General features: G+C 40.4%; 1 protein-coding gene across 4 annotated transcripts in view; it reads right to left on the bottom strand.

Moving 5' to 3' along the window:
• LOC126367518 (receptor-type guanylate cyclase Gyc76C-like) overlaps window positions 1-15,009 on the bottom strand; it is a 37,923-nt gene that overhangs the window by 8,145 nt on the left and 14,769 nt on the right. For all 4 annotated transcript variants that reach the window (XM_050011063.1, XM_050011062.1, XM_050011065.1 and 1 more), the window contains exons 4-20: window positions 13,726-13,923; window positions 13,245-13,310; window positions 11,677-11,917; window positions 10,968-11,117; window positions 10,099-10,298; window positions 9,652-9,835; window positions 7,946-8,106; window positions 7,022-7,312; window positions 6,590-6,709; window positions 6,258-6,398; window positions 5,544-5,615; window positions 5,373-5,462; window positions 4,861-4,936; window positions 3,962-4,120; window positions 3,058-3,247; window positions 2,366-2,506; window positions 101-224 (exon numbers count right to left, since the gene is read on the bottom strand). In XM_050011063.1, the coding sequence (XP_049867020.1) occupies window positions 101-224; window positions 2,366-2,506; window positions 3,058-3,247; window positions 3,962-4,120; window positions 4,861-4,936; window positions 5,373-5,462; window positions 5,544-5,615; window positions 6,258-6,398; window positions 6,590-6,709; window positions 7,022-7,312; window positions 7,946-8,106; window positions 9,652-9,835; window positions 10,099-10,298; window positions 10,968-11,117; window positions 11,677-11,917; window positions 13,245-13,310; window positions 13,726-13,923 (2,604 nt within the window). The remainder of the gene's footprint in view (window positions 1-100; window positions 225-2,365; window positions 2,507-3,057; window positions 3,248-3,961; window positions 4,121-4,860; window positions 4,937-5,372; window positions 5,463-5,543; window positions 5,616-6,257; window positions 6,399-6,589; window positions 6,710-7,021; window positions 7,313-7,945; window positions 8,107-9,651; window positions 9,836-10,098; window positions 10,299-10,967; window positions 11,118-11,676; window positions 11,918-13,244; window positions 13,311-13,725; window positions 13,924-15,009) is intronic.

Below are 15,009 nucleotides of genomic sequence, written 5' to 3'. Positions count from 1 at the left end.
CGTCGAAATAGTGGATGTACGGACTTCCCCCCTATCCCGCACCGACCAAGGATATTTACACAAAATAAATAAACAGCCAAAGAATCTAGGACCAATTTACCTGAAGTGGCGTGCTCTCAGCCGACATGGCGGTGAAACCGACAATATCACTGAAGTAGATGGTGACAGAGTCGAAAGACTCCGGCTCCACACCCTCGCCCTTCGTAAGCCTCCTCGCTACGGACCTGCAACAAAACGTCAACCACTCAAAACACTTATAATACCTCGGCTACATCTAGGAGAAACCTTTGGTACATCGAGCAAAAGATATCACACTATTTCATTTGGAAGGGTAATATTTTATGACTATTAGCAGGTCGAACATTGTGCTGTGCTCGAATGGACTGGGATACAGACAACAGTGACTCAGTGTTACGAGGTGTGTAAAAACATGCCAAACCTCACCTTTATCTAAGTTTTCAAAAGCTTTATCTACGATTAAGAATTCTACGTGTCAATAAATACTTTATATTATTAAGAAACTTACAACCATAGTCCAGTGTCGGTTCAACCATAAACTACATTAATAAATATGTATTAATCATATAGATACGTATATAAAAATGTCGTGTAACTAGTCAATTGCATGCTAATCTATTCGATATTTACAAGTGCAAACTACCGGTTCAATATCGCTACAAAACTGCGGTAAAGCTGGAAAACTTATTTACTTAATTATTAGAAGAATGCCATCACCGACTATGCATCACGCAAAACCACAACCCCAAGCAAGCGTGCCGCTACTCAGTCTGTTAATGCGAGGCGCTGACGTCACGCGACCGCCGCCCGCGCACCTATGTAAGGCAAACCGTATTATCTACAATCACCAGTAGGGAGTTAATTACCTCAAGACATTTCACGACATTTCTATAATGGATTCAACCTCCACATCTGGAAAAGAACACAAGTACAACAAAGTGAATACATTTTAATGTTTCTTCTTTTTTGTTTTGGAATGTAAATGTACCACTGTTCTACATCAAGTCCATGTCTGGGTGGAAGAAAAGTAATTCTACTTTTATATTGTAGGATTAGGTATGACAAAAATGTTTAAAGTGTTTGAATAAAAATAACCTAACTGACTAGCAGACTTGAAATACTTTCTCATTATACTTCTGCATTATTACGTATGCTAGTGCCTAGAACAATTACATACTACTAAAATACACGAAAATATTTTGATTTAAATTTTACTGTATTCGATTACATTGTGGATGGAATTTGTCTCTACAAAAAACTAAACTAGAGCCACATCATCACCATTATAACTCTTCGGTTTGAGTAAATGCACAAACGTTCCATTGGACTGAATGTAAACCAGTGTGCACATATCAGACGGTCCAAGTTTGATGCTTGTTGTATTTGTGTCTTCTCTACTCAGCTCATGCTCAGCTCTTGCTCTTGGTTCCCAGGATTTGTACCCGGATAATGGTGCTAATCCCTGCAGACGCCATCTAATTTTATTTTAAGTTATACCTGTCATTTTCTTATCCGTTGAAAAAGAAAGGGACGGGTAATCGACAGGCATAAAATTTATGGAATACACGTCAATTTTAAGCAGAAATTTAAAACAACCGTGTAAAAAATTTACATCAGCCAATAACCCGACAGAATTAAGTAGACAGCACGTCAAACGGAATGCATACCAGCGAGATACCTATTTTATTCGCCCGGGTTATTCATTCGTTTTAAAATTAACTTGTTGACAATCATCCGTCCCTTTCCTTTTCGGCGGATAAGAATGTGATGGGTATAACTTAAAATAAAATTAGGAGGTGTCTGCAGGAATCGGGGCCAATGGCAATAGACTCGCCTCTATTATATAGGGCTTCAACAAAGCTGGCTAACAGTGGGTGTATATACTATACATCTCTACCTACTCCTTCTATGTGTTGTTATGTCTACTCAGCTAATACCTAGGTTTTCGGATGCTTTTGGCGGCTGTAAACACTTTTGACTCCAGAATAGGTGGCGTCAGTCATCAGCCACCATCGAAACCACACGAAAAGATCTATTCCCTAAAATTTTTGCTACAGTAACTAATAAACACAGAATGAATCATAGAGAATAGAATACAAAAATAGCATCTATCGCCACCGACTCGCAAAGAAGAAGAGAATTAAGAAGGAATAGACGAAAATCTATAAAAACGAATTTTTAATCTAAAAGTAGAGAAATATATTTTGAAAACATTTTAGTTAAGAACATCGATTGAGTTGACATTAGATCTTGATGTAGTGGACATAAATTACGGATCGAATAACACAGAAAATGTATCCATGTTGTACCAATATTGCTAGGTAATAACACTAAATGCTGTACTTACTTTGGCAACATTCGGTGCAATAAATCTTCTGTTTTCTGCTTCTCCTCGTTCAAGAGCCTCGTTCTCTCACTGACTAGTTCTTCTAAATTGTTTGCGTATTTCTCCATCATATCCATCATTTGGTCCATTATGTTTCTTGACCTGGAAAAGTGCTCGATGTGTTTAACATTCCATCATACACTGTTTACTGCAGCCGCCTCAAATGAGACATTGTTGGACGAACGTATTGTGGACCAAGGAACACACTACTGAGTTTACGGACATTCAAATATGGCTACGTTCACACGTTTCGAGCGTAATAATGTGCAATCAAAAACTCTGTAAACTCTTCTCTCGTGTTGGTTGTGAGGTGGATTACCAACCTCATCAACCCTGGTGTCAGGGTTACAATTGGGCCGCGCAAGGCCCCTGACATGACTCATGTAACGACTACTTACTTACATCAGTAAGTAGTAACCGGGACCAACGGCTTAAGGTGCCTCCCGCAGAACGGATCATCTTACTTGCGGACAATCACGTGATCAGCTCTTCGTCTTCACAAACCGAAACTACTAAATAACGTTGTGTTGAAGTGCAAAACATAATAATTGGCTATATAACATTGGTCTCCTGGTTACTAGTGGCTCAACTACCCAGAAAGAACTTGTGCGTGGGTCGCACCTGTGTTTGACTGTCAAAATTCCCATACTCACTTGCCAGACTTCATCTTCTTCAATCTGGTCCTCAGCGTGGGGAAGTCGGGCCGCAAGCTGGGATCTTCGGCCCAACAGTCACGCATGCAAGCTATAACGTAGTCCTCCGTGACTCCCTCCAGCACACTCGTGTCGGGGCGGAACACCTCCTCGCCGTCTAACTTGGGCCTCTTCACGCGGTCTACGATGTCTGATGGGCAAGTCTTGGAGTTAGTTATCGCGGGGACAATAAATAACACAAAATACTTTATTACTAACACTTTATTGCTTTCTTTATAATCATTACAAATAGCGCAAATATATAAGAGACCGTAAAGTTTCAAACAGCGGTCTTATTGCTTTATTTCTTCCAGGCAACCTTAGGGTGTAAGAAATTGGTATACAATGGAATATGAGACGGTACAATAAATATATATGCATTATGGCAAATTGCATTCATCATTTTGGCTGGCCTAAATAAGACGATTTGGTTGATTAACGAGAAATTCAGTAGCTGCTTTCTTTATGGATAACTTGCATGATAAAGGGTAAGTACACACGTCACAATCCTCATTAATTTATTATCACTTTACGTGTGAATTGTGTTAGTATTGAGACAAACGCTGATAGAGTGGAAAACATAACATGCTGTGCCCGGTAGAATAGGAAAAGGGAAAGAAAATGGTACACAGGATGTTAGTGACATCGTAACGAAAACTTTGAGGGATGATTCAGACTATCATTGTGTGTTGGTATCAAGTGGAATTGTGCATTGCAAAAGTTAAAAATACTAAAAATAATCATGAATTTTGCGACGGAAAATTCCACTTGATATTAACTCAGAATCATGGTCTGAATCATCCACCTGAGTATTCGTTACGATGTCACTAACACCCTGTATACACGATATGATAGCCGAACAAACCTTTTGGTTCCAAAGTAGTAGTTCCGAAGGGCCCCCGCCTAGCGATGATTTCGTACAGAATTATACCGAACGCGTACACGTCGCCCTTCTGCGTGCCTCCCACCGTGCCGTTGGGGTCCTCCAACTCGCGCAACAGCTCCGGCGACTTCCATAATAAGCCTGCACCGTGTTTTAAAAATATTTAGATTGCATTGATCGTCAGGACACAGACACAACAGATGCTGCAAATCGCGAAGATTGGAAAGCTGTTGGTCGAGCCCTACATCCCAACACTGTGGCCCTATGGTACACTAGCTTGTTTCCCAAGCAGAGAGCGCTGCTGTTTCGAAACCCGTATTTATCTTAAGTACAATTTTCACTAACACAGTTCGCTCGACCATTATAGACGGCGATACGGCCCACCACCTAGCCCGTTGGTCTCGTAAACTGCCTATATACGTCCCACTGTTGGGCACAGGCCTCCCCTCAATCAACCGGAGGGGGTATGGAGCATACTCCACCACGCTGCTCCACTGCGGGTCGGTGGAGGTGTTTTTTACGGCTAATAGCCGGGACCAATGGCTTAACGTGCCCTCCGAAGCACGGAATCATCTTACTTTTTCGGACAATCAGGTGATTCAAGCCTGAAAAGTCCTTACCAAACAAAGGACAGTCTCACAAAGTGATTTCGACAATGTCCCCATCGGGAATCGAACCCGGACCTCCAGATCGTGAGCCTAACGCTCTAACCACTAGACCACAGAGGCTGTTAGACCACGGAGGCTGCCCGTTGGTCTAACAGATTTGAAATAATTTATATACCCAAAGCTAGACAGAAGTTTGAAAATCGCACAAACGTTTTATATGCCATATAAAGGCGCAACTATATCCTAGAATAGAACTTTAAAAATGTAACTCACCTCTATAATATTGATGCTCCCCTATAAATTCGTTTTCAGCTGAATATCTTAATTCATGGAGACCAAAATCGGTAACCTATAATAAAAAAGAAAACAAATATGGACAACTGCATAAAATTTTAGAACAAGAGCCGTGGTAGCCCAGTTGGTAGAACGCTTGCCTCTCACTTTAAGGTCGCAGGTTCGAATCCACAGGCCTAAACCAATGATTGTCGAATTTGTTTTCGAATTCATTTTTGAATCATAAATGATTATCACGTGCTCAGCGGTGAGGGAAAATGTCGTAGTGAAACCCACATTCCCGAGAAATACATTTTCGGAGCTATGTGACCTAACCTGTATTGGGCTGGTATTCCCTTTGCGGGTTGGAAGGTCAGACAGGCAGTAGCTTCTGTAAAAAACCGGACCTGTCAATTCTTCAGGATAGGTAAATGGACCCCGTGAATCGGGATTATGCTAAGGAGATGATGATAAAATTTTAGAACAAATAAAATGTAAAAACGTGTCTTCACCTGAAGCATCCACCTTGATGTGACAACACAATTCGAAGATTTGAGATTTCCGTGGAATATTAGTGGGGATGAATGAATAAACGTCATACCCTGCAAAAAAAAAAACAAAAAAAGATTATAATATGTTCTCACATAAAAACTAACAATGAAAAAAGTTCATTTCAACGTTACCTTTATGAGATCATGGATTAGCGAAGATATAAACATCTTATCCAACTTTATATCTTCATTTTCAATTATATCCTGAAAGGAAACGATAACATTTAGTTTGCCAAGTTAGCAGTGAAGGTGCTTAATCCATTTTTAAGTATTTAATTATAATAGACAATCAACCAGCTGACCATGGTTATTGATATTCGTGCTTACGCTAGAACAAGGTATTTCATAGATTTTCGTTTTACGATTCATAAAAGGTATGCTATTTGACTAGATTGGGTTGGTCGCAATTGGGATTCGTTTTCGTACGACTCGTGGTCTAACGCCGTACTCACTTTTGAGTGAGCACATTCTCATAGTACTTTGAAGGTCGGAACTGCTTGTACGTGTACACACGTGCCGAATACGCACGAAAACGGATCCAAAGTAAGCGCGGTCTAAGACGAGTAACTCGCATCCAGTATGCAGTTTCATATTCAAATTCAAAAATATCTTTATTCAGTAGGTAACATAGTTACACTTTGAATCGTCAATTTTTACATAACGAACGACTCATCCGCCTAAAACTACTGCAGCTTCTCATAACCTGTATAGCCGGGGAAAAGAAGCTGCAAGAAAAACCTCGGCACAGGGCGTTCTTTAAAAAAATAAATATACTGTACTGATTAGACAAACGTAGACGAATTCATTCCAAACCACCTTAAATGTATTGCCATTTGAGTGACTTACGTAGAGACTGCCCTTAGCGCAGTAGTCTGTGATGAGCAGCACTCGTAGCGGCTCGACGACGGCGCCGATAAACGAGTTGAGATTGTCGTGACGCAGTTCGCGAAGCAAACGCATCTCCTTCATCACGTCGCGAGATATGTCCTAGGAAATATCATGGCTAGTTATAGACGTGAATATTTGTGGACCAATCACAGCGAGCGAGAGAGTGGTAGACTTTATCTCTCATTCTCTGTGATTAGTCGATATTTCGGCTTAACTTTACTTGTGTTGGAAATCACAACAAATGGCTTTTATACTTTTACATTTTGTATTGTAACACATTTTATACTCACTTTCTTCTTAGTGAATTTCAGCTCCTTAATCCTGACGACGTTGCCTCTATACTGCGCGGTCGTCGTGAATATCTGCGTGCAACATCTACTGTCGCAGGATATGCCACTTGCTAAACTTAACTGGAAAATCAATTTGTTTGTATTAAAATTTCTATTTAAATATCTATTTCATTTGTCATTCTAAACCTACAACATCTTGCTCTATCGGAAGCTATTACGAAATGTACAGTTGAATTCATGTAGCTATACATTCATTGAATTCATTTACTTTTGTATTCATTTTGTAGGTAATATGTAAAACTGTTATATTCTACATCTATTAATAGCAGTAAATGCAAGTATTCTATTCCCATTTGCATGTGTAATTTATGTAACTTAGTGGTACAATCTATTTGTGGACAACATTGTATTGAGTAAATAGATAGAAATTACCTTACTAGGCGACCAGACAAGTCCACTGCCGAGGTATCCACCAATCTCTTGCGGATCAATCTTCCACAATAGACCTTCAATCTCCTGCTCAATCTTCCACTTGCGGTATATACTTATAGTGACCACTAAAGCACAGAATAGTGTGACGGCCAACGTGCCTGCTACCACTAGGGATGTGATCTGAGAGTCGTCTTTCGGACATTTCTCGTTGAGAAAGCCGCAGGACGGCTCGTCTTCTGGTTTCACGCTGTCAGGCCAGTCGATTGGCAAGCGGGGGTTTGTTTTGTATTCCTGAGAAGGGTAATTTTTTAATAGTTGATTGTTCTCAGAACGTAAAAAAAATTGAAGTAATTTGACGATTTTCAATCCGGCTTTTTAAATCCGGGATTTCAAATAGGGCAAGGCGAAGTAAGTGGAATGTATCGAATACCCGGAGGAATAAGAGCTGACGTAATTCAGCCTCTTTTAGTGACGTCATAGGTCAGATTTTTAGTATAGGGGCTATACCGGTGAACGGGAATAAACATAGAAGCATTCTTGTGGCTCAGAAATGACGCAACGAAAATCGTACCGCGGAGGGCGGGGCAACAAAATCATACCATCATACCTGGCCTTTATTGCTGTGGTATATGGGTTTAAATCGGCACGCACCTTATGGCTCTTACCGATCAACTTATTTACAAAACGGCGTAAGTGACTGAGCACAGACAAATAGAGACATAAAATCGGGAACGTTAACGTGGTTTTTTATAGTGTACAATTATTTTACTCCTGTGAGTCAGTTTAGTTTTGAGTTACTGAAGCGATTATGACGAGTCTGCTTCGGTGCTTTTGCGTCTGCTTTACTCATAAGCCAATTCCTCATTAACATTACTCCGTGTGGCAAGCCCTTTGTTTCTTGATATCCTAGTCCACAATACTCACGGGAAACTCCCTGTTGCACTGCTGGAAGTGTCCGACGGGGATCATGCTGTAGGAGCAGTTGATGTTCTCGTCGCTGAAGTTGGTCGGCTTGAAGGAGAGCACGGAGAAGTTACCCTCCGAGTCGGCGCGGTCGTCCAGCCGGATCGACATGCCGGTCACACCTGGCGAGTATCGAGCAAATTAAAACAAGTACTGGGGGTGTGAAAGTACCATATTGGAGCAATTCCTCTTAAAAAAGGGAGATTTCAATTTGTCATTTGCGCGTATACAATACAATACAATATAAATAAATTATAATTTATATTTGTTGCTGATTTCGGTTTGTATTTTGACGAAACTTTTGTGGATTTATGGATTATTCTTGTTTTAGTTCCTTTTTGACGAAGCCTGTGGTGGATTTAATGCTGTTTTATTTAGTTCGATTAAATAATCAATAAATATAAAAAAATATATAATTTTTATATTAATTATTTTTGTACCTACATATTTATTATTTTTCTATGGACGTTATTATGGTCTGAAAATAAAATTATTTGAATTTGAATACACCACCCCCGACAGCCCACCTTTTAAAAACTATTTTTTATTTAATATATTATTAATTTTGCTAATATATCTACAGTAAAGAGTTTCATAAAAGTAAGTACGTAATGTCAACAAATGACATATAGCAATATTGCTTTCTTATTAATTGCTTCGAAATTCAAAAAAATCTAAATTATTTTTTTATTTATTCGATGTGGGTTAACCCCCTAATATTGTATACAAGGCAATGAGAATGGACGCGAAGTGAGTTTATATTCTTCAAAGCTCCATGTCCTTTGAGCGGATCAGGAGTGGACAGAACGGTACGATGTTTACGAATATCGCTACGAGTTATCATAGCAGCATCAGACGATTTGCCGATGTAGTGAATGCAACTCTATAGTAACCAATACAAAGCAAGAACATTACCATAATATGCCCACAATTAGGTTCACAAAACATGTTTTATCTTCGACTTTCCGCCTTCTACCAGCCTACTAATTGGCACGTATAACGCTAACCAGTTAAGAATGTCGTATATTTACTGCAACGTAACTATCAACCTATGACGATGAATATAATTTTGATCAAGTGTTTAGTAATGTAACCCATCTTTTACTGAACGCTGCGTAATATAACATGCCCACAGTCAATCCAAACTTTTTAATTATTAAAAAAAATAAGTTTAGAAGTCATTCTTCTATTGTGAGCGCAGTGAATTACCAACCTCATCAACCCTGGTGTCAGGGTTATTATTGAGCCACTAAAGGCCCCTGACATGGCTCATGGTTACATGAGCCAGTAGTCGTTAGACTACTTACTTACATCAGTAAGTAGTAACCAGGACCAACGGGTTAACGTGCCTACCGAAGCACGGATCATCTTACATTCGGACAATTAGGTGATCAACCTGAAATATCCTAACCAAACTAGGGATCCCAAAAGTATTTTTGTAATATGTCCCCACCGGGATTCGAACCCGGGACCTCCGGATCGTGAGCCTAACGCTGAACCACTGGAACACGGAGGCCGTTACAAGTCATTAACCCCGCGTCTTGCCTTATTTTTTTTTTTAATCTAAGCATTAAACTTTACTGGCGAACCCCGGCTACCCTGTATCACCGAGGCCCCAAACACATTAGTTAAACTTTCAGAAATAATACAAAAACCAATATACTCACTTTTATAAGGGGAGTTCTTGATCATAGTTGCAACTATACGCGAACCGTTGGTGGCAATGGCCATCAGTTTCTCGTGTGTCAGGGAAGCATTCTTGTTGGTGACATCATCACGAATCAAAGAGTCCAGGGCTTTTGCATACAGCTCCACTGAGTCGTACAGATACGCCGCGTAGATTGAAACGAACTAAAATGTACAAAATATATTATTAGCTCGACCATTATAGACGGCGATTCGGCTCATCACCTATCAAATTGGTCTAACAGAAAGCTCGGTGAGGTGTGGGTACTTAGTTCATCTTGCGATGGTTGTACCTGTGACTACCTCGACGGGATATAGTCATGAGCCTGTGCTTAAGGAAACTTAAGAGCTGCGGGTTCATAGCCCGTCCGAGACAGTTTACTTAACTAAACAGACTTGTAAAAAAAGAGAAAGAGAATAATTAGAACCTTGTTAAACCTATTCTCGAATATATTGGGTAGCTCGAACTCGAAGGGCGGCTTGGTGTTGTACTCGCGCACGCGCGCCGTGAACCGCTCGTAGGAGGTCGCCACCGGCTCCGACGACACCACCACCAGCAGTGATTGCGCACGCTTGCGGAACTCAGCTGTGTTGGGACACACTATCTTCGAGCCGCGGTCTTCTGTTTCTGTAAGGAATTCGTATAGTCTTAACAATGAAGTCATTCAGACATGTGATTCATGTTAGTCAGTCACAGACATGTGATTCTGTGGTACACCGGCTTGCTTCTCAAACGCCAATTCCAACCCCCATACAGGACTGACACCAATTTATCAAAAGTGCAGTTTTCACTAACTGGTTCGACCGTAATAGCCGGCGATACGGCTCATCACCTATTACGACCAATCGCAAATTTGCTAAACGTTCAGCAGACGCAGAATGTCAGGTCTTAAAACTCACAACACAAGTCTCGTTTGCAAAGGGAGCTTTTTGACATGACTTATAGATTTACATCAAATGGCATTCTCAGAGCAGTGAGGGGCTTCTTAACTAGTAAAAAGAGCGCAATGCCAAAATGTACGCCCAATAAGGAAGGAACCGTTGAAAATCAAAGAATGTTGCAAAGAACTTGCAAGAAACAATTGACGACTTAAATGGAATTCCTATTTCAAAATAAGTTAAACATTTACAGGGGGGTTAAAAAGGCCACATATTTGACATTTGTTTGCATTGCGCACTTACTTATGTATGCGCAAATGTCAAATTACAATATTGCTTTTTTAGATGAATTGCTTCGATATGGCCTTTTTAACCCCCTGGTGTTCTACAGGTTATATATTTATCAAGTGTTATTTACTTATCAAGTACTGGAGTGACTCGCGGTTGGGCGAATAGGTCATCATGTCAACGAAGATGACCATGTACTCGCCCTTGGCGAATAACTTCAACGACTCCATGGCCGACATCATCTCGATCAACCCCGACGTTGAGCCCAGGAATACGTATACTAAGGGAAAGACCATGAAACAATTATGAATTCCTAAAAAAACTATTTTTGGAATGTACCTTACAAAAATAGGCTTGAGAAGCTGATCTAGCAAAAGATCGGAACCAACACAGTTGAATTTGTAATCGATACCTGTACTACTAAGTTCACTGTATCCGTGCCAATGTCTACCCTATAATGATGTTCTTATCACAACTCAGGGTCCGAGTGCAAATCCCCTGGGGGACATATCCCAAAAACACTTTGTGATCCCTAGTTTGGTTAGGACATTGAAAGCTGATCACCCGATTGTCTGAAAGTAAGATGATCTATGCTTTGGAGGGCACGTTAAGAAGTCGGTGCCGGCTACTATTTTCACGCCAGGTGCCTTTGACGTCTCAATAGTAACCCTGACACACGATAGAAGAAGATCGTGACCCTATACGGTCCATACACTCCGATTCCACTCAACTGGACACTGATCTTCATTCTTCAGTAAGATGTATTTGTTTTGTATGTTGTGTGCAATAAAGTATATTTGATTTGATTTTCGATTTGATTTGATGTAAGAGAAACTCACTTCGCGTCCTATTCTTAGTGTCCTGTATGAACTGGTACCAGAAGCCAGGCGCGCAGCAAGTCATCTTCTCCTCGCAGCACTTGAAGGCGTCAATCACCGGCCGCTGGTGATTCACCGTCATGTTATTCTTCTTGGCGTGGTTCTCCAGCGTCAGAGCCACCGTCACCCACGGCTCCTCATACAGGATGGAGAACTTGTTCCATCTGTAGTACCGGAGCAGTGATATCACCGATTTTGTTGCCTGTGGAGGTACACTATGCGTTAGTTATTATTTCATCATCAGAAATGGTCGTAAATGGTTTCTATACGAATGATAAGGAAGTGTTGGTTGATAGAATATTGGATCTTTATTAGAGAAATGGGTACACAAAAAGCAATCCTGGAAGTTTGGTATTATGGAGGAGGCATTTGGGTCTGGCTCCAAACTCTGTCTCCGTCAAATCTGTCTCTGCTTCGTTGTGAAAACACGTATTTACTATGTCTTCCCTAAAAATAGCTTGCTTTGCTTGTAGGCATTTTATTTTCCTAAAAAACCCTGATTAAATTAGCAAAAGTAATAAAACGTATAGTTTGGATATTTATGGTGTTTCATATCAAGACTTTTTCGTGATCATTACAATATTGACGATTTATGATTTACTTACTACCATAATTACATAGCACACAATATTTTTATACACTCTCGGCAGCATAAGATACACATACCAACATATGATACGACACAGCACTCCGTCTGTATGTGGTATCTCAAGACCTCCAAGTAAAATAGCTGATCTGGTAATACCTGGCGTGATACAAAGTCGCGTGTAGTGGTATAATGGACGTACCTTCCGCCCAAGTACCTGACCGACACGAGGCAAGATAATTCCTGAATGGTGCACACGCCGTGCGAATTTGATACAGCTTGGTTCGTTAAAGAAACTATTTAAAAATGGCGGCTGGTACTTGTCAAGGCATGTGGGAAGAGCAAAGACATACATTAGTAACTATCGAGTGAAAATGTTTTAGGTACTTATTATTGTATTTATTTATTCACATACATGCATGATCAACTTATTTTTGGGTTTGTGGATAAGAATATTAAAGAAATCTTCTTAGAGTATAAAAAACCTGCGCCATCCTTTCTTTATTGCAAAGCAAAGAACGAATTCTTCTTCAAAGTTTATTTTAGAAATATGGTTCAAACTTTCTCACGTAAATACAGAACTCTATTCCTGAACGGTATTGCTCAGCCTCACCCAGAAGGACAAAAACAATTACTTGAAAAACCTACTTCTATCAAGATCTGAATCGATCGATCTGACCGAATCACAGACTTATAATCGTCAAAATTGCAGAAAGATTTAAAGCGTGGAAAAAGGAAACTTTTTCCTACACACTCTTGATCCAATAGATAAGCGTTATCACATATAGTAGCTAAGTAGCTACAGCTAGTATGGTTAGATATCCACAAGCTACTACAAACAACCACTAATATAACTACTAAACAGCTACATATAGTAGCTGAACAAACACCTACACGAACAAAAACAATGCTTTGCGCTGGAGGCATGTTATGTTTGATTTACCTGAGTATCTGGCGGCTCCAGTCGAGCGAAGTTTGATAACGTCGATGTTTGATAGTCCGAACATTTCTGTAAATAAAATACGTTTATTTTTAGCCGCGTTCCGTTTATGATTGCATGAAATAAAATCTGTTGCTGTTTTAAAACTCTTCATATGACTCTCCATTGGCGAACCGAAGGGACATCTTTTGCATTCTCAAATCAAAAGATTGATTAAATCATGTAGGAAAATAAATAGGTGTGGCAATCCCGATGAGATCATCGGAAAGTAAAAGACGATAAACTGCCTGGGTACGCCCATGTATAAAACCAACACACGGTTAGGGGAACTCAAACCCGAACTACAATAGTCACTCTACTGTGCAAGGTACATAGTCATTACAAGAGCCATATTACGAGTCTTTGGCGATTCAATAATATCGACCTCTGAACCCATAAAACAAAAGAAGACTAAACACACATAAAATTGATAAAAGCAACTCACATAAGAGATCATAGGCAGGTTGCGTGACTGCGCGATGATTGCTTCAGTATGGCAGCGGCCCTCAGGCCCGAAGAAGGCGACCACGCCGGAACAGCTCATGTCTGTGAGCAGCCGCGTCGCCGTCACTGTGTCGCCACGAGTGTCGTTCCATTCCAGCAGCAGCTGCACGTCCGGGAGGATGTCGAAGTTCTCGTTGATCTGGGGGCGAGGGAAAATGTTACTGTACGTGAAAGGGCTGGTTTTCCTTTCGGATTGGAAGATCAAGAAGTCCTCAACCCGATGGTAAGCGGACCCTCTGAAAAATGAGATAACGCTAAGGCGTATCATATGTTGATAAGTACGCAAAGGAAGAAGTCAGAGATTTTGCAGTCAAACACTTCGTTTTACTTACGTCGAGCGGGTTATAACAACTTCGAGAAACACTGATTGCTGTATCAAAAACTAATTCGTCCACAAATCTTAGCTAATGTAATCTCTTCTTGTTCTAATCCTTTTATCCCCTGTTGGAATGTAGGGGTAATGTAATAATATTGCATAAAATAGCTGCGAGACAAGTGATCGAAAATTAATACTTATATGAATCTCTAAAAATAGAAAAAAGTGGCACGCACCACGTGCCTTATCCATATTTCAACTTTCTTATCGGATTGCCATTAATTGTAACGGTGAATTAGGCAATATTACTCATAAAACGAGCAATATTATTATCTTCCATTGTAAAAAATTATAGTCGAAACAAGACACCTAATTAGACAAACTACGCAGACCTAGATGATTATTTTAACAGCGGCCCGATGACATCGGCACTCGGCAGTCGTCGCGCAAACATGGCCTCGTGTACCCAAAACGAGTCTCCCCTGCAAATCACATGTGTCTAGGTCATAGTGACGTACTGACCTACTCCCCAACATTCCTATATCTCTCACTATCTATACCCTTTTACATTGTTTTATTGAAAATAGGTTCCCGTTGTGCAAGATCCCTCGATAGTGTATAGTAGCGATGTAGCTTAAGGAGTACGCTTATTTAGTAAATTCTTGATGAGTAGAAGCACACCCCGGATACTTCGTAAACAAAAACCTCGTTTTAAACAGACAATACAAATTGATGTTATCGTACACGCGCATCTGTGTGTTTGACGTCTGACGCCCATACGATTGAAGACTAAAGTATCACCGAGCGGTGAGGTAAACCTAGCTCAGCCGGTGGTCGGGAGCGGAGAGTTGCCGTTGTACACGCAGTATTATTCCTTGCTCTATAATAGAAGCGGGAAGCCGCTGGATG

Source organism: Pectinophora gossypiella, chromosome 6 (genome assembly GCF_024362695.1).
Source record: "Pectinophora gossypiella chromosome 6, ilPecGoss1.1, whole genome shotgun sequence".
Taxonomy (NCBI): domain Eukaryota; kingdom Metazoa; phylum Arthropoda; class Insecta; order Lepidoptera; family Gelechiidae; genus Pectinophora; species Pectinophora gossypiella.
This window is presented reverse-complemented; position numbering and strand designations above follow the sequence as displayed.